The sequence below is a fragment of the Delphinus delphis genome, chromosome 6 (assembly GCF_949987515.2).
Source record: "Delphinus delphis chromosome 6, mDelDel1.2, whole genome shotgun sequence".
NCBI lineage: Eukaryota > Metazoa > Chordata > Mammalia > Artiodactyla > Delphinidae > Delphinus > Delphinus delphis.
This window is the reverse complement of record NC_082688.1, coordinates 13,004,571-13,028,182: the sequence shown is the minus strand read 5'-3', so window position 1 is coordinate 13,028,182 and position 23,612 is coordinate 13,004,571. Positions and strand designations below refer to the sequence as shown.

The 23,612-nt window shown below is 51.9% G+C and overlaps 1 protein-coding gene across 8 annotated transcripts in view; it reads left to right on the top strand.

The window, feature by feature from the left end:
* DAB2IP (DAB2 interacting protein) overlaps nucleotides 1-23,612 on the top strand; it is a 194,475-nt gene that overhangs the window by 64,172 nt on the left and 106,691 nt on the right. For 2 of the 8 annotated variants that reach the window (XM_060014206.1, XM_060014208.1), the window contains exon 1: nucleotides 3,553-3,860. The exons of 3 other annotated variants lie outside the window; for them this stretch is intronic. In XM_060014206.1, coding sequence (XP_059870189.1) covers nucleotides 3,740-3,860 — 121 coding nt within the window. In that variant the 5' untranslated portion in view covers nucleotides 3,553-3,739. Of the gene's footprint in view, nucleotides 1-3,551; nucleotides 3,861-23,612 lie in introns of those variants that run through there. 3 more of the 8 variants (XM_060014211.1, XM_060014207.1, XM_060014209.1) reach the window with 3 other exon arrangements.

The following is a 23,612-nucleotide window of genomic DNA, read 5'->3' as shown; positions in this document are numbered from 1 at the left end:
GATGGGCAATTTACGGCTTTTCAAGGGTAATTCTGACTATATGCTTTTTTTGCTCCTTCCTCACTGACTGTAAACCTAACAGATGTGAGACTGCACCGGGCTGGTCCCCTCCCTGCATCTGACCCCTCCTGACCCAGCCCTGGCCTGGCCTCCGGTTTACCTGGACTTCCAGCCCAACAGGGTGTAATTCTCCTCCAGACCTCGAAGCCAATGGTCCTCTGCCTGCAGGGAGATTCTTTGGGTCCATCCCTCTCTGGTCTTCTCCTGTGTCCTCATCGTTCAAATCTAACTGGTCGTGTGTGGCAGGGATGGGGGGTGGCTCTGTTGGGGGCTAAGGCTTCTTTAAAGAGGTGATGTTTGAGCTGGGTCCTGAGGGGTAAGGGATTCACCAGGTGGGTGCAGAGGAAAAGCGTCATGGCAGCCATCTGGCCATCAGGGCAGAGGCTGGAGGCTTAGGGGGCTGAGAGCAGATAGATCAGGGTGCATGGAGTGGGCTGGCTGCTTTGTGACAGAGTTTGGTCCTTTTCGGTATTCTGGGAGTTCACCTTTGGGGGCTTTTGAGGGACACTGAAGGTGGTGGTGGGGTCGGGTGGGATCTGATTTAGCTAGTCCCCAGCCCCCTGCCTGGTACTTGCTAAACAGGCATATTTCCAGGCCCCATCCAGACCCACCGAATCAAGAGTCTTGGAGGAACCTCAGAAATAGGCACGTTTAATGAGCTGGGGCCATTTGAAGGCTGAGGGGCATGGAGGTAGGGGAGGTGGGAGCTGGGCCTATTCAGGAGACCCTCTGGAGGCAAAACTGAGGTGGGAGAACAAGACCACTGATGGGACTACCCTCCCTGCAGGGCCCGGGGTTCACAGGTCAGCAGGGCCTGGCCCTTGAAGGGGTCTGTTGCAGGAAGTGGTCGGGGTGGGGTGGGGGACATTTTCAGGTGCCCCTCCTCCAGCCGAGGCAGTTTCCAGAAGGGGGGCTGCTTCTGTTTGAAGGGAGGAGGCCACAGGGGCAGCGGGAGGAGGTGGGTGGCTTGCTCCACAGCGGGATTGATTCCAGATGCTCTGCTGGGTGTGCAGGGAGCAGCCTTTGTCTGCCTGCCCATCCCAGGGGTCCTGGACCTCCTCTCCTACCTCCCACCCTGTCCCTTTCCTACTCAGTCCTCCAGCTGGTACCGTGGAGATGTTCAGCTTGGGTGATTGGCAATGCCCACCCCATCCGAAGGCCAGAAATGCAAAAGCTTCTTCCTCTTCATTAGCTGACCCTCCCTCCACAAGGCAGATAGGTTAGGGAGTCTGTAACTTCTTGTAGGCGGGGAAACTGAGGCACAGAGAACGACTTGAGAATCCCAAGCATAAACAGAGTCTATGCCAGGCCTCTGGAAGCCAACTGTGTTTACAGGTGAGGTGCTGAGGTCCTGGCTGCTTTCCCTTCCCTCTACACACACTCACCTAAATCTGCTAGTTGGGGGCCTCAGGCCAAGACCACTTGTCCCAGCCTTAATCAGCTCGATCACTTGATCAGTGTCTCGTCTCCTTCATGGAAGGCTAGGACCTGGCCAATCAGGGAGTTCCTGCTTTGGGGAAGAAACTGGGCCACGTGAAGTCCAGGCCCTGGGAACAGGATTCGTGTCCCCACCCTGAGCTGGACTTCCTGGGAGTCCTCCTCCCCCCAAAACTGGTGGGCCTGGCTTCGGAGGTTATTCTTTCTGGAAGTGCCAAGGTGTGGGTAGGTGGCTGCGGGAGCCCCAGCTGAACGGGGAGGCTCTGAACTGGGTTCCTGTGTTCTGGAGGAGGCTCGCTAAGAGGGCCCACAGGTTGCCTCTGGATGGAGGAATTGGGTACTACTTTTCCCAGGGGCCTCTGCACTTGTAAAAGGGCCTCCTGGTGATGTCTGCTACTGAAAATGAGCTAGAGCAGTGCTTAACCCAAAGGAGACTAATGGGGTCCTTGCAGGCCCTGTGGTTTTCCATCTTCCCCAGGGATTGGCCAGAGCTCTGGGGAGAGGGGCCAGGGGAGTTGATAGCTTCTGACAACCCAGACTGGGTTTGAAGGAGCAATACCCCTCCTGCCCCTCCCCCCTAGTCCTGGGAAGGCGCCTGGCTTCCAGCTGTGATCCAGGCTTCTGACCTGGGGGCCCTCCCCTCTGGCTGAGGGAGCAAGGGAGGGGGGTCCCCTTTGTGAGGTGCAAAACCTGGTCTGGATTCTTGCCGACTGCCCCGCCCCCTCCAGGGCCGCACCTTTTCAGCTGTGCTGGAGGAGGACATCCAGACTCCCTCAGGACCCACACGTGACTCTCCCACCAACACATCCTTAAGACTACTTGTCAGAGCCCTGGCTAAGACCCTTTGCCTGTGCCGCTGAGGCAAGTCAGACCTCCTGTCAGGGCCTCAGTTTCCCCTTCTGTACTTGAAGGGATGGAACTGAGGCAGGTGGTTGTCAGAATAATTTAAAAAATAAATGCCGCTGCAGAGGCTGGCGGGTAGAGAGAGATACCACAGCCAATGGCCAGGGTGGTCAGGGAAGGCTGGAGGAGGTGGGCTCTAGAGCAACAGACTTTGGCCAGGCAGAGAACAGTCAGTAGGAGGCCAGTCCCTGCTGGGAGTAGAGTAAAGAGGAGTGAGAAGTAGGGGGGCGGGGGAGTGGAGGTGAGGCTGGGAGGTAGTTTGATTGAGGATACATCGCTGGAGTCTCAAATACCAAAGAAGATTCTCTGGACTTGGGGCTTTTGGACTCTGGGAGCCATGGATGGTTCTTGAGCTGGGGTGGGGGGGTGCATGACTCGGAGAAAGCTTTCAGCAGGATGCAATAGAGGGAGCTGGCACCCTCCCTTCTCTAGCCTCGGTTTCCTCTCCCTACAGTGGGGAGAGTACTGTCCTGCCCGCAGCCCTGCTAGAACTGCTGTAAATGCCCAGCGGGAGGGAGACCTCACAGCATCTGAGGTGTTTCATTTGGGGGAGGGTTTAGATCAAAAGGGCAGAAAGTTCTGATTTGGCGAAGACCTGAGGGATACATAGGTGTTCACTATGTTCTCTCTACTTTTTCTGGGCTTGAAATATACACCCTAATTGTAAATATATAAAAGTAACATGCGTATCAAACGGGACGATTTTTAAAGCACAGGCGAGTATCCTGCGTGAAAGAGAAGTCTTTCTACCTGCCGGGGCGGGGGGCGTGCTGGACGGTGTGTTTGCGGATCCACACGCAGCCCAGTGAGCTTGGGGCGGAAACCGGCCTCATTCGGACCCTAATCGAGGGTTCCCGGTTCGGAAGCACGGTGCCCTCCTGGTCGCCTTGCCTGCGCCCTGCCCAGTGCCAGGGAGCGCCCACACGCGGGTGTGCACTGTCTATACCCGCCGGCGGGGTGGGACGCCGCGTGCGCCCGGAGCTCGGGCTCTCAGGCGCGGGGCGGAGGGCGGTGGCCGTCCTGGGGACCTGCCTGGGGTCCCGGGCACTCCGGCCCGCCTGGCCTGGCCGGCTCCAGGCCGGGATTTCTCCCGCACTGACTTTCCGGGCCCGTGCCAGTCCGGCCTCCCGGTCCCCGGCCCCCGCGGCGGGGCCGGCTGCTCCGGGGAGGGCGGGAGGAGGAGGAGGAGTTTGCGCGACTTTGTGGGGCAGCCTCGGCCTCGGCGGCGGCCGCAGCGGCACGCGGGAGAACGCGAGGACGCCCGCCGGGCCGGCCGGAGCGGGCGATGGGGCCCGTGTGAGCGCGCCCAGGCCCGGCCCGGTGCCCGGCGGGCGGCAGCATGTCCGCGGGCGGCGCCAGGAAGAGCACCGGGAGGCCCTCCTACTACTACCGGCTGCTGAGGCGGCCCCGGCTGCAGCGACAGAGGAGCCGCTCCCGCAGCCGGACCCGGCCCGCCAGGGGTAGGCGCCACCCCGACCCCTGACCCCTGACCCCAGGCGCTCCCTAGCGCCGGATCACCGCCTGATGCCCCGGGATGCCCGCGACCCTGGGTCCTCCTGCTGTCTATTTACCCCGGACCCTCTCAGCCGCCCCTTCTGGTTGCCCGGAACTGTGTCTGCTTGTTTCCCACTCCCCCAGCTTCTCCTCAGCCTCCACCCTGGTGGGGAAACTGAGGCTCCGGTGTCTCCTCTTGCCAAGGGCAGGCAAAGGGGAGATCGCAGTTCAGCTTCTTTCTTCCCCCTCTCACTTTTGACCACCGTGCCTCAGTTTACTCAGCAGCGGGGGCATCATCACCCTGAGCGACCTGGCTTTCCTCCCCTTGCCTGCACTGCCCTGGCCTCTCAGCTTACCTCCCCCCAACTCCCTCTTCGCTCCTCTGGGACTTAAGTGGACTCCCCCGCCTCTTGGGTGGAGGGGCACGTGGGTGGACCTCAGGGGGTCCTATCCCGGGGTCCTTGGCTCCACCGGAGTGGTGGCGGGTAACATCTGTCCAGGACGTCTCTGAGTGGGTGGGCGCCACCTCCTTTGAAATGAGTTTCTCTCTTTTCAAGGCCAGGAGGCAGGACCCGGAGGGGGAGGTGCGAGCAGCATTTTCTTTTTCCAGTAACAGGATCCACAGCTGGAAAGGCGTGTGATCCAGGGGGCTGGGTGGGGGCCGGGACTTCCTTCCATGACTGGGTAGGAGGTGGGGGGAGGCCCCCTGGAAGGAGGAGGGCTTCGAAGGGGCCCTGGGGAGGCTGGAGTCCCTGGCAAAGGCTCAGGCCCACTGACGCGCCCGTGGGTGGGAGGGAGGAGGGGGCTTGGGAGTACCTAGTGGGCACCTGGGCTGAGTTTACACCATCAGGTTATCTTTGGAATCTGGAAGGCTGGCCGGGTGCCCAGCCTGACCCAGAGGGGTTTGAGCAAATCCGTGCTTGGAATCTGGTCAAATACCCCTCCGGGCACTGGTTGTGTGGCCTGGGGCCTGTAGTTGCCCCTGAACCTCAGTTTTCTCGTCAGTTTGGGGATAAGTGAGGCAGGCAGGCAGTATACGTTCATTTGCTTCTCCCAGAATGGGGAAGACTTTTCCCACAGTCAGGGCTGAACAACAATGTACAGGGCTTCCTCAGGAAGTGGTGAGTTCCTGGAGTAGTGAGTTCCCTGTTCGTGGGAGGGTTCAAGCTGAGGTTGGGAATGCACACATGTGTGTGCTGGGAGTTCAGTCTTTAAGGGTCTCCCAAGGCCTATGATCTCCTCCCCCTTGCCTTCCTTGAAAAGGCCTCTGGCTACTGCCTCCCTCCAGGCTTGGCCTGGGCGATCAGAGATCTGGGCTCAAGCACTGTGACTTTGGGCAAGTCTTTTCCCTTTTCTGAGTCTCAGTTTCTTGAGCTGTAAAAGGGGGCTAGTAGTATTGATACATGGAAGATTCCGTGAGGAAATGGGTTCAGGCTGTGAGAAATGGGAGCTGTACAGATGGCCAGTTAAGCTCAGGTCACCATGAGTCCTCCGGTACTCACCCCACCCCTGCTCGATGCCCTGTGTGACCTTCCCTTCGCTCTTCACCTCAGCCCAGCTCCATCCCTGTGGGCACAGAGAGGACCCGAAGTCCCCCTCCTGCTCAGCTCACTGGGCCAGAGACAATCAATACACGTCTGGCCATCGCCTGAGCCCCAGCTCCCAGGCTCGCCTGTGCAGGAGTCACTGCTTTGTGTCCCAGCCTCAAAGGAGCACCCAGCCTGCAGGGAGGGGGGAGGAGACTGTCCCTGAACAGAAGTTACATCTGGGGAAATCAGGGAGAGCTTCACAGAGTAGGTGACATTTGGACTGGGCTCACCAGATGGGTAGAGTTTCCTTTGGCAGAGGGAGTGGTTGAATCAGATCTGAGTTCAAGCCCCCGCTCTGCACAAAGGCACCCTTTGGCCAGTTACCTCTCCAAGCCTCAGTGGCCTTGTCTGGTAAATGGGGGTGGTGATGGCAGGGTTGTTTAAAGACTGAGAGCAAAGGCATGGAAAGGTGCAAGCCCGCGCTGCCTGGGACTTGGGCCACAGTTGGGTGTGAGCTATGGATGTCCTTACTCTGGACAGAGCAGCAGCTGTGCAAAGACAGGGAGTTGGAAAACCTCTTGGGTGTGTGGGCAGAGTTCATCCCGGGGTGGCAGAGGGCCTGGGTTGGTGGAAGGGAATAGCGGGGAGCAGTAGTTTGGGCCTGATAAAGGCCCTTGAGTGATGGGGAGTCATGGGTGGGGGCTGGGAGCTGCCTGGCAGGGTGAGAGGTGGAGGTACCCGGGTTGGGGGCAGCTAGAGCATCACTGACCTTCCTCCACTAAACTCCCAGATCCCTGACTCTGCCTCCGGGGCTGCCCCTCCTCCTGAGGGCAGCACACCCCCGCCCCCCAGGTGGTAACTCATGCTGGGGGAGCCTTCTGACCTCACGCCTCAGTCTCCCCATCTGCAGTGGGGCTTGGTCCCATGAGGGTGACATCATCAGATCCCCAAGGAGGTGGTGGTACCCAGCATCCCAGCCCTGATTGGGCCCTTGCTCCACACCCATTCTGGCCTCTGCCACAAGCAGGGAAGGACAATGACCGAGAACGCAGGCATGTGTTTGTTCAGAAACAGGAAAGCGCAGGGAAGAATTGGCTGGTGGTGGGGACGCGCAGCTGGCCCAGCCAGGGAGAGGGTTGTGACCAGACTGCCACCTCTCTGAGGAAGCTCCCTGCCCACCGCCCCTACTGTCCCTCTGGAGTGGTGGGAGGGGGCTCGCTGCAGACTCCAGACTAAGCCTGTCCCTGGTGGGGCCGCCAGTGAGGGACAGTGTCTGCAGTCCCCCAGGTGTGACCAAAGCAGGGCAGTAAGCAAGCCTCTTCCCTTCTCTGCGCCCTGAGTTCTCCATCTGAAGAACGGGCAGAGCGAATCTGTTGTTGGTAGAGGGGGGCACGAAGTTTGACGATGGCCAGAGGCAGGGTGGGAACAGTGACGTTTGCATGGCAAGCATCATCTGGCCATTTTGGGTTGCGCCTTGTGCCCCTGGGTCCGCTTGAAGGCTGGGCGTGGCCCATGAATTTGATGGGGTCCTCACCAGCCAGGGTACCTCCCCACCTGCCCCCACCAAGGTCAAGAAAAGCTTTGTCTGTCTGTCTGACCTACCTGTACCCCCAGGGCTGCTGGGGAAATACAAGTTTTCTTCTTGCCCTGGATGAAGTCCACCCATTCATTCAACTAGCAAACACGTCTTGAGCACCTACTACGTGCTGGGCATAGGGGCACATGGGGATGAATTGCATAGGCTCCCAGCTCTTGGCAAGCCCCCAGTTGGTTGGGGAGGCTGGCTTGCTGAGCTGCCCTGGGGCACAGAGCCCTTTTGGGGGTACCGGGCAGTGGTTAGTGGGAAACGGACTCTAGTCCCAGCTCGATCATGAGCTGGTTATGCGATTCTGGCACATCCCAGGGCCTCAGTTTCCCCATCTGTCAATTGGGGCTAATCCTGTCCTGCTGCCTCCCATGTTGGGAGACCTCTTGGAATGCCCATCCCTGTACTCAGGGGAGGTTTTGATTCTTTTCTTCGTGTTTTCATCTGAGTTTTTCCTGGGGTCCAGGCACATGCCAGGCCCTGCCTGGGCGCTGCAGACTTGGCCTGTGTTTTCTCCTTAGATGGTCAGTTCCTTCTCCACGCCCACACATACCCCATTGCGTGGCCCTGTGTCGTGGCTGCTGTGTGGTCCCACTCCCCTCCACCTGGGTGTCTTTCCTTCCGAGGTATGCTGGAGTCTGTGAGGGGCCTCAGGAGGGGGCTCCCAGGAGCGTTCCAGCATCCCCTGAGGAATGTCCTGGGCAGGAGGTGCCCAGGAAGACTAGGGCTGACCTCCTGAGGTGGGGGTCACCTCCCAGGACTTCGAAGTTGGCAACTGAGTGATCTAACCCCTGACGTCCAGCGGTGGGGGGGGCACTGAGGCACAGAGGGGCCACCTTCACAGAGCGGGGTATGGAACCCAGGGCTTCTGGCCCCCAGGAAGAGAGCAGCATGGTTGGGGAGGGCGCTGATTTGCCATGGCTGCTTCCTGACTGGGAGCGATGGCTAGGGAGGGGCCTGGGTGCCACCATAGGGAAGGGCGGGCACTGGGACCTCTCCATGGGGACCCTGGCTTCAGGGAGACCCACTGAGAGGCCCCTGGGCAGCATCTTGGGGCCCCAGGGGCTGGACAAGCCTGAGAACGGCCCTGAGGGTGGGGGCTGGTCATACCTTGTGGTCCCCCCAGTCTTTAAATGTCCTTCCAAGAGCCCAAGGCTGAGACCTCTGAAATTGTACATATACTTTTTTCTGCCTTGTTTCCTCCTCTGTTCCTGCTGAGACACCATCTCTCCTTTGGGCCTTTACATAACTTTACATAACTCAGGTAGTGGACCTTCACTCCTTCCCACGACGTGTAATAAAGTTCAAATGACTTCTGTTTGCCGAATGCCTGCTCAGTGTTGGCAGTGAGCTTAACTCTGTATTTGCCTGATTTAATGCTCACAACAATGCTGGAGATGGATACTGGCATAATTCTCATTTTAGAGGTGAGGAAACTGTGTCCCAGAGAGTGGGAGCCTTGTCCAACGTCACGCAGCTAAGGAACGGTGGAGCCCAGCTCCGCCCTACTCCACATCCTGGGCTTGCGAACGCACCACCTCGCTATCCCGTGGGCAGGCGGGTCCTTCTGAGGTTAGGCCTTGCCTTTGATAAGGCCACCTCCTCCTTCTATCTGATTTGCACAGTCAGCAGCTCTATGAGCGTTCACAGCCATCCGCTTCCACAATCCTGACCGTAATTCAGGAGAGAGGCAGGGGAATGACCCCACTGGCATCTGACGTGGGGAGGGTCCATCCTGCTCGTTGAGCCCTCTGTCTGCCTGGGATGACTCAGACCATCCCTCAGGCCCGGGCTCTCCCCCGGCCCCCACCCTTGTATCCTGCTCCCATTCATGCCTACCAGCCATGTCCTCCTTTCCCTGGGCAGGTCACAGGTCTTACAGACTCAGCCCTGTTTTTCCACCAAGTTCCTTTGTGCTGAGGGTTCAGCATCCCGTGTTGTGAGGTCCCTGGAGACCAGCAGACAGCTTGAGGCCCACTTCCCAGAGCTGTGTAGGTCCTTGAGGGAGGCCGGAGGCCCAAGTTCATCTGCTGGAATGTCAGCTTCTTGGTCTTTGTGTTTCTGGCGCATCCTCGTCACATTTAATAACAAGGAAGCTACCCGCTTCCTTTTACCCAGCTGACTGTGTGCCAGGCCCTGTGTCAAGAGCTTCACCTGACTATCTCGTATCTCCTTTCACCTTTCCAACCCTCCTAGGAGGTAGGGGTCATTACCCTCACTTCCCTTTGCCAGGTGAGGAAACTGAGCTCAGGGTGTGGAGGAAGAGGCAAGGTTCAACCCGAGGCCACCGTACTCGCAAGCTCACGCTTAGAAGCGCGCTCCCAAGGGTCAGGTCTGGAGCTCTGATTCCTGGGCGCTCTTTCTCTGCCCCGTTGCATTCTGTACTCCTGAAACCTGGTGGCACAGGGACAGGTCCGGAGCCTGCTTTGCTCAGCTGCTGATGGGGAGAGGTTGGAGGGATTGACCTGTGTGGCCCTGGGAGCTAACTGTTCCCCTTGACAATTGGAGAAACTGAAGCCCAGAGAACCAAGGCCACTTTCCCGAGGTATCCCCGAGGTAAGGAGAGATCCAGGTCTGGAATCCACAGCCCTTTGCATCCTATTTTGGTGTTGATTTTGTTTGTTGCTTTTCCTAATGTTAGCCCAGATCGGGACACTGAGGCAGCTGGGCTCCTTGCTGGGTCTTCTTGGCGGGAGGGAATAGGGGTTGAATTCCTGTGTAACTTGATACAAATGTGCTCACATCCCCGACCGCTTACGTGTTTTGCTTCGAAATGACACGCAGCCTCTTGACTATTTTTAAAAGAAAAGCAATGGCTGTGATATTTCCCCTGCACCTTCCTCTCGAGGCCACTTGGTTAAATGTCAGGAAAGGGAGAGTATTTCCTGGTCAGGAACGTTAGGAGCTTGCTGGGAGCTGAAGTTTTGTTTTCTGTTAAGTAGGTGTTTGGGGAATCGGTTCCCAGCCCTCCTCCGCCCCCCACCCGCCGTTCCCTGGGAAGGTTGTGTTTGACAGTTGCTGGGAGGAGGGATTTGAGAGGGAACAGCCGAGATGCCCGCACGCGTGGAGTGGCAGGGTAGTTATTTTTAGCCATCCCGATCCTGTAGAGACATTTCAGCATTTGTTCAATATTTAATTATCCATCTGAAATTGGCCCATGTGGCCTTGAGTTTGGAAGTGGCTGTCTGTGCTGTGATTTCCTCTGATTGCATAAATAAGGAAGGGAGGGGAAACGCAATAGCCCTCCAAATAATACTAATAAAAAAATAAAAAGAGTAGACTCAGTACTCAGAAAAGACAGGCTTGGTTTCACAGTCTAGACAGACCACCTGTACGTTAGTAGGAAAGATGAGCCCGTGAGGGTGCCTAGCACGCCCTTGGAAATGCAGCCCTGCTTGGTCTGTGACTCTCAGACTCCACAGCTGCCTGGGTTTTATCGGGGATGGGTTTCCCCCCCTCCACCAGGTTCCTGTGTTGACCTTGACAGCTGCCAGGTACCCGAGAGGAGGTTTGGGGATTTTGCTTTTGGAAGTCTTGTTAGCTTTTATTTCCCTCCTCTCTTCTCCCCGACAGACAGGATAGCACTGTCGGCATCTGGGCTGTGTTACTTCTTTTTTCTTGGCCCTTAGGGGTGATGTGTTGACACGGCTGTGAAATGGAAAAGGCAGAGCACAGGGAGGACGATGTGGCTGCTGTGAGGCTCAGCCCGCTCTCCTTAAGCCTCCGGTGGATGAGGGAGCAGAGGGGAGGGGAAGAGAGTGGGGCTAGAGGGAGCCAGGCAGCCAGGGATGGGGCTCCTTTTGGTGTCCTGCTTGGCTTGGGGACTGTAGAACTTGGGTTTAAAGGTTGGAAACCAATAAATTGGCAATCTGGGATAGTCTTCTGGAAAAGCGGTTTTCTATCCATTTATCCCTCTATCCTGGGGACTGAGTTTGGGTCAGGTGTGTGGCCAGGGCGGGAGTCCTTCTGACTGCACCATAAATGCTGGTGACCTCAGGCAAGTCACTAAACATCTCTGGGCTCAGAAGCACTTTGAACAAGTAGATGTGAAACAACATAGGGTATCATTATAGGCGGGGTGATTGTCATTATCTGTTCATCCAAAGCCTGAGGGGTTAATTGCAGCTCTATTAGGGCTGATCTAGAAATAAAATGTGATGCTTGTGGGGATCGGAGCCATCCAGATGGCTCCTTGGCATTCCCGTCCCCCAGAGGCTGCTACAAGTGTCACTTGTACTTGTTCAGAGCAGCAGAGCTTTAGTGAGCCACCTACTGTTTGCAAGCCCTGTGCCAGGGGCTGCCGTGGAGGATACAGTCAGCCCCCACCCCCAGGGAGCCGGGCTTATGGGGAAGGTAGTCCCGTAAGCGGGTTGGCAGATGGTGTGACTGGAAGGGTAAGCAGGGCCTTGGATGGCGAGCCACGAGGTTGGAACTCCCCCTGGCAGGCCACACGGAACCAAAGGGAGAATTTTGAAAATAGCAGTCATTATAATAGCACCGACTTCCATTTTCTGAGCACTTAACACAGTGTAGGCGCCTTTCTAAGTCCTTTGCGTGCATCATTTCATTAAGTCCTCATTCTCACAGATAATTGTATCAGCTCCATTTTGCAGATGAGAAAACTGAGGCTCAGACTGGTTAATTGACCTCCTCAACGTCACCCAGCTACTGAGTGGCAGAGTTCAGGATGTTTCATTCTCACTGTACTTACCAGAACTGCAATTTAGGAAAATGATTTTAAGCAACCAGAAAGCTAGACTGATGTGGTCCGGGGAGCAGAGAGAGTGGGTATCAGTGATCACAGGTGACTATGTTGGCCATCCTGTTGCAAGAGGCAGTGGGTTTGAGCAGGGAGAGAGAGAGGTCAGGGGTCGTCCTCACAGCGAGAGGGGTGGGAGCTGGTGATGGGATAGGCCCAGGCAAGTGGGGAGGGTTTGGGGTGAGGGGGCAGCAGAGCTGTGGGCATGGCTGATAGGCCTGCTCTGACTCTTGATGCTGCAGGGGCGGGAGGGGGGCACCAGACTGGGCAGGGGGTGCCTTTGGGGAGTAGCTTCAGGAAAAGTGGTGGAAAGGTACTAGAGGCTGCAGGAGGTCAAATGGTTGAGGGGTGAGGGTGGCGGGCAGAACTGGACATTGCTGGAGAAGCTGGGTGGCTATGGAGGTCTGAGGGAAGCCTGGGTTTCCCATTAACTGTGTGGTCACTGTTCCCCCTGGTGTCTAGGGAGCTGTTCAGAGCTACATGTTAGCAGCAAGCAGGTTGGGGCCCTGAGGGCCCTTCCACGGCATCAGCGGCAGCCTCTGAGCCCTCCTGGGACAGGACCTTGGGCTTCAGAAAACCAGGGGTGCAGCCCTCCGGTCCCACCCGCAGAGGGAGAGCCATCTGCAGAGGGAGGGGCCAGTTTAAGGAGTGGGGAGCAGGGGTGCTGGGCGCTGGGGCAGCCCTTCATGGGGATGTTATGGAAGAGGCTCCTGGGTCACTGGTGGTCCCCAGGGGAGACCACCTGCTATGGGCCAAATCACTCCATCTCCTCTTTTTTTTAAAGAATATAACGTTTATGTTAGTGTTTTTCCCCTTCTCCCCCAACCCCTAGGATTACAAAAGTAATAAAGTAATAAATATTCATTATGCAAGAGAAGAAAATAAAAAATAACCTTTAATTCTAGCCCCCAGTGATAAGCTCTGGGAGCATCTGGAAGGTGATTTCCAGGCTTCTTCCCTTCTTGAAGATTTTGAAAATTCTAAAATATTTGAAAGTATAAAAAGTGTAGAAAATAACATTACAGACACCCAGGTACTCACCTCTCAGATTTAGCAAACGTTAACATTGCCATGACTGCTTCTCTTTTCTTCATTTTTTCTTTTTCTTTTTCTTAGAAATAAAATGATTCAGGTACAGCAGGGGGTCGGCAAAGTACAGCTCACAGGCCAAATCCCACCTGTTTTCATATAGCCCACCGCCTGTTTTTGTATGCGAGCTAAGAATAGCATTTACATTTTTCAAGGGTTGAAACAAAATCAAAAGAGGAATAATGTTTTATAACGTGAAAATGACGGGAAATTCAAATTTTCCGTGTCTATAAGTAAAGCTTTTGGAACACAGCCCCACTTATTCGTATTGTCTGTGGCTGTTTACATGTTACCTTGACAGGGTTCAGTAGTTGAGACAAACCTAGAATATTTGCTCTCTGGCCCTTTATGAAAAAAATGTGCTGACCCCTGAGATACAGCTAAAGCCTCCTACGCTCTCCCCGGGGATAACCAGCCTCCTGAAGGCGGGGCATGTCCTGCCCACGTGTACTTTTACTACATTTGCAAATGCTTCAAAATGTGTAGTGGTGCATTGTGGGTTTCAAAAGTGGGTACAGGGAAATGGCACACGGTGGAGAAGAGCAAACGCATGTCTCCACGCTAGGACCTCCTTATATCCCGAATTCCAGCAGCACAGATAAATGGCAGCTCTCTGCCGGGCCTGGAATAGGCCCCGGGGCTACAGAGTCACAGGAGAAAACTCAGGAGGAAAAATGGAGAAGGTCACACTTCAGGCTAAATTTCCTAGAAATCCTCAGAAAGCAAAGGAGCAAAAAGGGACTCAGGGACTAGAGAACCCTTCAGGCCAGGTAATTAATCCTTGGAGTGACCGGGAAACCCAGACTTTTGGGAAGGCTGGGGATTCTTTGAAAGTGAGGTATATGTCAGGATGAGGAATAGGAAGTATGGATGGTCAAAGGCAATTGTTTGTTTTTTAAAGATTTAACAAAATTTTTGGCTGCGTTGGGTCTTCGTTGCTGCGCATGGGCTTTCTCTAGTTGCGGCGAGCGGGGGCTGCTCGTTGTTGCGGTGCGTGGGCTTCTCATTGCGGTGGCTTCTCTTTGCTGCGGAGCATGGGCTCTAGGCGTGCGGGCTCAGTAGTTGTGGCTCGCGGGGTCTAGAGCGCAGGCTCAGTAGCTGTGGCGCACGGGCTTAGTTGCTTCGCGGCATGTGGGATCTTCCCGGACCAGGGCTCGAACCCGTGTCCCCTGCATCGGCAGGCGGATTCTTAACCACTGCGCCACCAGGAAAGTCCCAAAGGCAATTGTTAAGGGACTCAAGTAGAGGGGCTTAGAGAAGAGCTGGTGACAGTGTCTATAGATGCTGAAAGTTTGCAACGCTTACACTGGACTGTTATTCATGAGGCCAACCAGGGACTAAGGGGTGAACACTAGTGCTGTCCTTTTGGGAGGCCCTACCCAGAATCCTGAGACATAGCTGGGAGGCACGTCTTCTCAGCGCTTCCCTCCCACCTTCTGAGAACCAGGAGCCTGACCCCTCCACGTCCCCTCTGAGGCGTTCTTGTGCCCCCACCAAATGCTCTATGTTGAGGATTCCCAGGGCGGGGAGGTGCCCTGGACTGCAGCCCTCCACAGTCATTTCCATGCCTCTCTCCCAGCAGACCCCACCCCCGAAACAGTGGGCAACCTCCACTGACTCTGAACCATGTCCTGAACTTAAAGACAACTTGATTCCTTTTGAGAGATAGCAGGTTATCGCAGTTCCATAGGTTCCAAACTTCTCCCTTCCCCACACCCAACATCAGGGGACCAAAATATGCAGTCGAATGAGGCATCCCTTATCCCTTTCTGCCGTGTAGCGGGGCTGGGATGGCACCTGGAGATGTAGAGAGAGGCCAAGGGCAGGGAGGACACTCAGCCTTCCGGGGGACTTGGGACCTGTTGTCCTCTCACTTATCTCTCCATGGAGGCGCTTCCCATCCTGGGGCAGCCCTTCGATTCAGAGCTCGCCAGGCTCGAATCCTGCCTTCTGCGTTGCTTAGCCGAGTGGTTGTGGTCCTTTCAGTTGATGTTTCTGAACTTCAGTTTCTTCCTGTTAAAGTTGGAGCTGATGTTTCCTACTTTAGGAGTCAGCGTGAAGATAAATATACACATACCGTGCAGTCCCCGTCTCTCTTAGATCTGTTTCTCCGCATTTCCTGGTGGTCCATTTTATTACATACAAATATCCAGTTGTTCTGCTGCTAAATTTGTTGAAAAAACGATCTTTTCCACCACCAATTTATCTTTGTACTTTTTTCGAAAAATCGATCGACCACATATATGTGGGACTATTTCTGGACTCTTTATTCTGTTCCATTGATCTATATGTCTATCCTTTTGCTAATATCATGCTATCTTGATGACTTTAGTTACATTTCAAGACTATAAAGTATGTCTTGAAACCAAGTAATATAAATCCCCCAACCTGTTTCTGCTTTCTCCAGATTGGTTGGCTCTTTTAGATCCTTTGCTTTGCCATCTAAATGTAAAATTGAGCCTGCCAGTGTCTTTCAAACGCCTGTAGGATTTTGACTAGAATTGCATTGAATCTATAGATCAGTTTGGGGAGAGATGCCATCTTTACAAGACAGTCTTCCCAGTCCTTCAAAGCGGTGTATCTTTCTGTTTATTTAGATTTTCTTTAATGTCTCTCAGCAATATTTTTAAAGTTATTAGCCTTGTACTTGTTTTGTTAAATTTATTCCTAAGTATTTTTGATACTCTTTGTTAATAACTATGAAGGGTGGAGAGCTTACCCTACTTGCTGACTAGCAACCTAGCCTGGGAGAGTTTCCCGGGTGCCGGCAGAAGACACGAGACTCGTGGGTCAGAGACAAAGGACACTATGACTCATGGCCGGTAGCATGAACTTCATGTTTGCATCAATTTTCTTTCCCTCCAAGTTCCTAGGGCAGTCACAGGTGTTTTTGTAGAACGTAAAACAATCAGCTCTTTTGTTTTGTCAAATTATAGCTTCATGTTCCTTATAGGACCTAATGTACAATCTATGCGTCAACTGTTCCTCAAGCTAAAAAATTACACAAAGAGCTGAAATTCAGTTTGCTTTAGTATTAAATCATTAAATTAGAAACTTGGAGATTATTTATTTATTTATTGAAGTATAGTTGATTTACAATGTTCTGTTAGTTTCTGCTGTACAGCAAAGTGATTCAGTTATACATATATATTTATTCTTTTTCATATTCTTTTCCATTATGGTTTATTGCATGATATTGAACTTAGTTCCCTGTGCTATACAGTAGGACCTTGTTATTTAGAGATAATTTAAAATTTGAATTCCAAGCTGTCAAATACAGAAAGGTAAAGAGGGTTTTAAAGTTATATATAAAAAATCAGTATGTACACACTTAAAACTTTATGCCTATTTTAAGTTGTTGGAAAACTATAAGACTGTTGTATAGCCACGTTGTTCTAATTGAATAGGAAAACAGAGCAACTTCTACACAGTCTATTATGCTTTTATAAACTGTTTAAAGGTACTTTTCTATTGTCATTTTAAAAAATAAAGCGCTAATTCCAGCTCTCACACCAAAAAAAAATAAATAATATACTTTTTGAACAAACACTAAGTCCTGAGGTGGAATTTTGGGGTAAAAAGAAATCATTTATATTTTCTGAATGAAATGAAAAATAGAGTGAATTTAGTTCTATACCTGAATATTTAGGGTTTGATAATCATGATTCTCTCTGGAGTGCTGTTGTTGGAGCTTATATACCCTAAAGAAGTTTTAATAATGTATTTAGTATCTGTGCTGAGGATAAACGCACAGCATGTGGAGTGACCATCCAAAGAGAAATATTCTCTACCTACAGATGTGAAAACATCTGTAAACTACATTATAAAATAACCAAGAAAGGTACCGTATACTTTCGTGGTTTTCAAACCCTTTTACATATGTTGATTGATAACAAGTGCATTGTAGAGAAAGAAAGAAGTTTACATTAGGTAGGGTCATGAATATTATGTTTCCAAAAGGAAGCTTTTCTCCTTTTAAGGCAGCCATCGATTTGGAAAAGGGACCTTGAGAGTCCACAGTCCTGGGTCAGCCAATGGTGTGATGTCACTACCCCTCCATTTTTACTAGAATAAGTTGAACCTTGATCAGTGGGTGTATTGGCTTCCTATTGCTACTGGAACAAACTACTGCAAATTTCGTGTCTTAGAACACAGAGACTTATCTTACAGTTCTCAGGGTCAGAAGTCTGAAATCAGTTTCTCTGGGTTACAGCCAAGGTGTCGGCAGGACTGCATTCTCCCTGGGGGCTCTAGGGGAGAATCAGTTTCCTTGCCTCTTGCAGCTTCTAGAAGCTGCCTTGACCCATGGCCCCACCTCACTCCCACCTCTGCTTCCATCACCACATCGCCTTCCCTGTCTTCTCTGATGCTCCTGTCTCTCTCTTATAAGGACTCTTGTGATTACATTGGACCCTCCCAGGTAATCTAAAATAATCTCCCCATCTCGAGATCATTAATCACGTCTTTGAAGTCCCTTTTGACATTGAAGTTAACATATTCATGGGTTCTAGGATCAGGATGGGCTCTTTGGGGGCCATTATTCTGCCTACCACAGGCAGGTAAGGTTTAATAACCTCTAAGAACCATGTCTCCTCCCTCTTCCAAAGATGGATGGGGGACTTCCCTGGTGGCGCAGTGGTAAAGAATATGCCTGCCGACGCAGGGGACACGGGTTCGAGCCCTGGTCCGAGAAGATCCCACATGCCGTGGAGCAAATAAGTGCGTGCTCCACAACTACTGAGCCTGCACGCCACAACTACTGAGCCCACGTGCCACAACTACTGAAGCCCGCCCGACTAGAGCCTGTGCTCTGCAACAAGAGAAGCCACGGCAATGAGAAGTCGTGCACCACAACGAAGAGTAGCCCCCGCCCGCCGCAACTGGAGAAAGCCCATGCGCAGCACCAAAGACCCAATGCAGCCAAAAATAAATAAATAAAATAAAAAAGAAAGATGGATGGCCAAAGTCTGAACTGGAAAAAGTGTGTGTAGGAGACCTACCAACATATCGGTGCACTGTTTTGGCAAACTCACTCTTCATTTGGCTAACTGTTAAGAGCAGATAAGAACAGTACAGATGTGCTTCACACACACACACACACACGCACACAGATACACAGTGGCATCAGCTGGACGGCCCTGTCTGAAAAGTTCTAACACTCTGAAGGTTCCTTGACCTGCTGCCATGGTGATCTTACCTTTGGCTTTTCCTGCAGTTCATCCGGCCACTCCTGCAGTAGCGGGGGAGGGGAAGTTGGGACATCAGTTCATTGGCAGCTTTACGCTTGGGGAATTTCGTTCCCTCACCCACGAGTTTGTTTCTAAATCTAATTTTTGGACTTTCCTGATCCACTTTCTCTAACTGGTCATTTGGGCTGCTGTTGATTTCAATATCATTTGTTTTGTTTTCTGATTTTGTTTTTTCTCTTGCTCCTTTTCCGTTTTCCTATTCAGACGTATTCAGAGGGTACAATTTGGCACTGAATCATCATACCACCTATTTCTATTTTACTATTAGTTTTGGGAAGGCTGAATTATTCTTCATTCAGCAAGTGGTACGGGTCCCACCCGTAGCCCATCCTATTCTCCAAAGAGTATCTCTGATACCAAGTTTTTGAGTACTGTTCATGATATTTTTCTATGTAAGAGCACACACTTACAAACAGAAAGTAAAACATCATATTAGTTTAATCATGTCGACAGCAAATGTATTTCATTCTAAAGAGCCCATGGCAAGCCTTTGCAGGGGTGTTTCTATTTCTGTGCCTCTTGCCTCTAGATTGCTGGCCATTCTCTCTACTCAGGGAACCCTGGATATGAATACATTTCTGCAGTCAGTTTCTCGGGATGGAAAATCTCAATTGTTTACACACAGATATGATTCCATGTATTTCAAATAGGCTATTTATTAACTTTTCATTCTGAAATTTTTACAGATATGTAGGCAGTTGCAAAACCAGTACAGAGAGGCTTCCGTGCATCCTTCACCCAGTTTCCCCTGATAGTTACATCTCATGTAACCAGTACAGTGCCCTCCAGCCAAAGACCCACCAGGAACACACCTCCAGCTGAACAAGTTGGGTTTATTACTTAGGGCAGTGATGGAGAACACACACTGTGGGGAGCCACGGGACATCTCAGAGTGTGGTAGAGAGAACCTACTCTAGGATTTGGGCTTTGGTTGGGTGATTTGGGGGACGTCTAAGGAAGTGGGGTTCACTCTTGATTGGCTGCTCTCAGAAAGCAGGGGCAATTCTGTGATGGGGTGTCTCAAATCTTATCTCCAGGGAGAAGAGGCAGCACAAGGATAAAGCTGTCTTCGGTAAAGAAGCAGCAGACACTCATTTTCGCCAAGGTGGGGAGATTTTTGGTATTTTGTGGGTGGCGCAGTGACCTGGCTTTTGTCAGTGGTTTAGACAAAATGATAAAGTGGACTTGTTTTGCCTCATTTTATCATGGTAGCCTTGTCTGAGGTTGGTATCCTGTGAGGTTGTTTATGTCCAAAAGGAGAATAACATGGCAGAGCTGTGAATGCCAGGTCAGCTTCTGGATGTCAGTGTCTGCTTTCCTCCTTCCTCTCTCATCTTTTGTGCACATCGGTCCGATGCGTGTGTATAACTCTGTGCCATTTCAGCACATGTGTAAATTCGTGTAACCACCACTGCAATCAAGACACAAGACTATTCTGTCACCATAAAGATCTCCCTCTTGTGCTGCCCTTTTATGGTTACACCCACCTACCTGCCCCCCCACCATCCCTAACTCCTGGCAACCACCAATTGGTTTTGCATCTCCATGACTTTACCGCTTTGAGAATGCCATATAAATGGGATCATGCACCATGTGACCTTGTGACATTGGCTTTTTGCACCAAGCACGTTGCCCTGGAGATCATCCAAGTTGTTGTGTATTTCAATAGTGCATTCCTTTTTCTTTGCAGAGTAGTATTCCATGGCATGTGTATTAGTTTCCTATTGCTGCCATAGCAAGTTAAAACTTAGCAGCTTTGGACTTCCCTGGTGGCGCAGCGGTTAAAAATCCGCCTGTCAATGCAGGGGACATAGGTTCTATCCCTGGACCGGGAAGGTCCCACACGCCACGGAGCAACTAAGCCCGTGCACCACAACTACTGAGCCTGCATGTCACAGTTACTGAAGCCTGCGTGCCTAGAGCCCATGCTCTGCAACAAGAGAAGCCACCGCAGTGAGAAGCCAGTGCAGCACAACAAAGAGTAGACCCTGCTCGCCGCAACTAGAGAAAGCCTGCGCGCAGCAACAAAGACTCAATGCAGCCAAAAATAAATTAAAACGAAAACAAAACAAAAAAAACTTAGCTTTAACAACACAGATTTGTCATCTTACAGTTCTGTAGGTCAGAAGTCTGGTGTGGGTCTTGAGGGACTAAGATCAAAGTATTAGTAGGCTGCATTGCTTTCTGAAGGCTCTCGGGAAAACTCCATTTCATTGCCCATTCCTTGTTGGCAGAATTCAGTTCCCTGTGGTTGTAGGACTGAGGTTCCTATCTTCTTGCTGGCTGTCAGCTGAGGGATGTTCCCAGTTTCTAAATAGAGGTCACCCACGTTTCTTGGCTCGTGACCCCATTCTTCCATCATTCCTCTCATGCTTAGAATCTCTCTTGTCTCTTCTTGCATCATTGAATCCCTCAGAGCCATCCTTTTGATTTCCTCTTGCACATTTAAGATTATCCCCACCTGGAAATCCAGGATACACTTGCATCTCAAAGTCCTTAACCTTAATCACATTTGCAGAGTTTTTTTTACCATATAAAATATCTTCACAGGTTCTGGGAATTAGGGTAGACTTCTCTGGAGGGAACATTATTCTGCCTCACACACTGTGGATGTACCACAGTTTAACCATTCACCTACTGAAGGACGTTTTGATTATTTCCAGTTTTTGGCTATTACAAATAAAGCTGTTGTGAACATTCTTGTTAAAAAAAAAAAAGTATAAGTGGATTGCACTCTGTTTCCTTTTGCAATGTACTTTTTTCACTCAACCTCTTATTTCTGAGTTTGATTCATGCTGATCTTATAGAACTGGGTCCTTTGTAGGGGTCCGTGGACATTGCCCCCTGGAGTCCTACCCTATTCCACCGAATGACTGCCCCAAGGAGTCATCCACTGGGGCATCCATTCCCCTGTTGGTGGACATTTAGGTTGCTTCCCACATTCTGCTACTACAAACAGTGCTGCAGTTGACGTCTCTGTGCAGATCTCCATGTGCAAGTCTGAAGCATTTTTCTAGACTGGACATGTAGGAGGGGAATTTCCTGTCTTAGAGTATATGTGTGTGTGTGTGTGTGTGTGTCAGTTTCAACTAGCTCTTTTCTAATTGTTCTCAAATTCTTTTCTTTCCACCAGCAGTGAAGAAAGACTTTCCCACATCCCTGTCAACGTTTGGGGTCATTGTTCTTTTTCATTTTTGCCTCCCTGAAAGGTGTGAAATGACATCTGGTAGTCTTAATTTGCATCTTCCTGATCACTGTTGAGGTCCTGCACACACATCCACCCCTGCCTTGCACCTCCTCTTTCTATAGAACTGACTTCTTTTCTCCTGCTGCCAGTATCAGAGGTTGCCGCCTCGACCTGTTTTTAAGCAGTAAGATCTGGGCGGTGCAACCCGACAACTGAAATTTGGTGTCTTGTCTGAAATTACAGGATGTTCCTCAGGCCTCCGTGTTTCCATGGGAACAAGTAACAGTCATCCTTCATGATTAGGAGGTATCCATGGCAACCAAGCCAGCAGCATTTGAATGAAACCAATTTTATTTATTTTTTTGCAAACACATGAAGGTTAAAATGCGTTTCTCCGACTATGGCTTCCAAGAATAGGAAGGCAGCCTGGTCTGCGTGGTGAAACAGAGACTCTTGACCTCCTGCTGGAAAGGGGATGCAGGATCAGCTGGTCCTATGACCTAATTTTGTAGACTGGAAGCCCGAGAGGTCATGTGGAGGTCACACAGTGAGTCTGAGCGGAGGGAAGACGCCTGAACCAGTGCTCCGAGGTCTGGGGGAGACTCGGAGGTCGGCCGGTTCGCCCTTCCTGGGGTCTGTCCCTGGGGATGCCACCTTCATCCTGCAAGATGTTAGCAAACTCACTCAACTTCTCTGGGGTCCTGCTAGTACCGGTTGTGTTGCTTAGAGCTCGGTGCGGGGCATGAGCCCAAGCATCCCAGTGTCTGCTTCCTCAAATTAGAAAAGACTTGCTACTAAGTCAAAGGCAAAGGCAGCTGTGTTTTTAGAGGCAGAGATAGAACTCAGGGGGCCAGCTTGCCGTCTTCTTTGCCTTTGTAAAATAAAGAGCGGTTTTCTTTTTCCATTTCCTTTTTTTTAGGTGGTGGGGAATAGAGACAGTCACTGCTCTTACTTCCTGACTCACTGGATTGATGATAAGTCATGAGCCCGGGGATGGAAAGGGGCTGGCCTGGAGTCACACAGCAGAGTCAAGGTTAAGTCGAGTCTCCTGGTCCCAGCCTGGTGTTGCGCCCCCTACCCCATGCTCCAGGCATCCTCTGCCTTCTCTGAGCCCCTCTAAGTGTGGGTTTGGGGGGAACAGTTTCAGCATATACTCTTGCTTCTTACCTGGGGGAACTTTAGAGGAAGTCACTTTTCCCTCTTAGAACCTCAATTTACTCATCTGGAAAATGGAGCTCCCCATAGCTGTCTAAGTTGTGAGGTGGGGATGATATTTGAAGTGTGTCAATGCGGCCAATATTGCCCCTAAGTGGACAAAAAAAATTGATTCTAGGAAGGGGAGGTGAAAAAGTCTCACTCTTTTTCTGTGTAAAGCCTGATATACATCTAGGACAAAAAGATACTTACTGTATATCTATGGTTTTAGAATTTTGTTGAGGGGAAACTAGGAAATGAAAAAGACTCCTTAGGGGGAATGAATAAAAGGTAGAGAAACACTGGTCCGTACCCCGGGGAACCCTGTGGTTATTATTACTAACTTTGTGTTTGGAGCTTGTGTTGGCTGCTGGCTTCTAGGGGGAGCTGTTTGGCATGTAGGCTCAGAAGGGAGCCTGACCGAGCCCAGACTCTGCCCCTGTGGTTCAGTGTGATCCCCAGGCATGTCACAGCTTCCCATCCATATGTAAACGGGGTCCCGCCAGCTCCATGAGTGGGGCCTGGTTCTCAGGCAGCCAAGATCCCGCCTGGTGGATCCGTGGGGGTCCAGCAGGAAGCAGTTGGCACTTACACGAGGATGATTTGAGGTGTGGGCGGGTGTGGGGAGCCATGAAGAGGAGTGCAGGACCCCAGAGCTACTGGCAGCTGGGGCTGGTCCACCGAGGCTGGTAGGAGGGGAGGGGAGCGTGGCTGCTGGGAGGTGAGAGCGCAGGGGACCTGATGGCAGTCCGTGGTAGTCGGGAGCTTTGGTGGAGAGAGGCAGCTGACCCAGGTGACTCTCCTCCCTCCCCTGATCTCCTGCCAAGGCTCCCCACTGGCCAAACCCCATGGAAGCCGGAGGACCCAGAAGCCGGGTTGGTGGTCTACACCCTGGGGCAGGAGGCGGGGTGGAGAAGGATGGAGAATGGAACTGGGGCTAAGCGGAAGCTGTCCGGAAAGGTGCCTAGATTCCTCTTCCTCTGGTGTGCAGGAGGAAGAGTGGACTCCTACCCCAGCCATCCTGCCCTGCAGCCCCCCTGCTGGGTTTCTGCCTTCTGATGCAGATAGGGTGTAGCCTGGGCTTTTTTTTTTTTTTTTAATCTTGAGTTTATTTGAGCAAAAATCA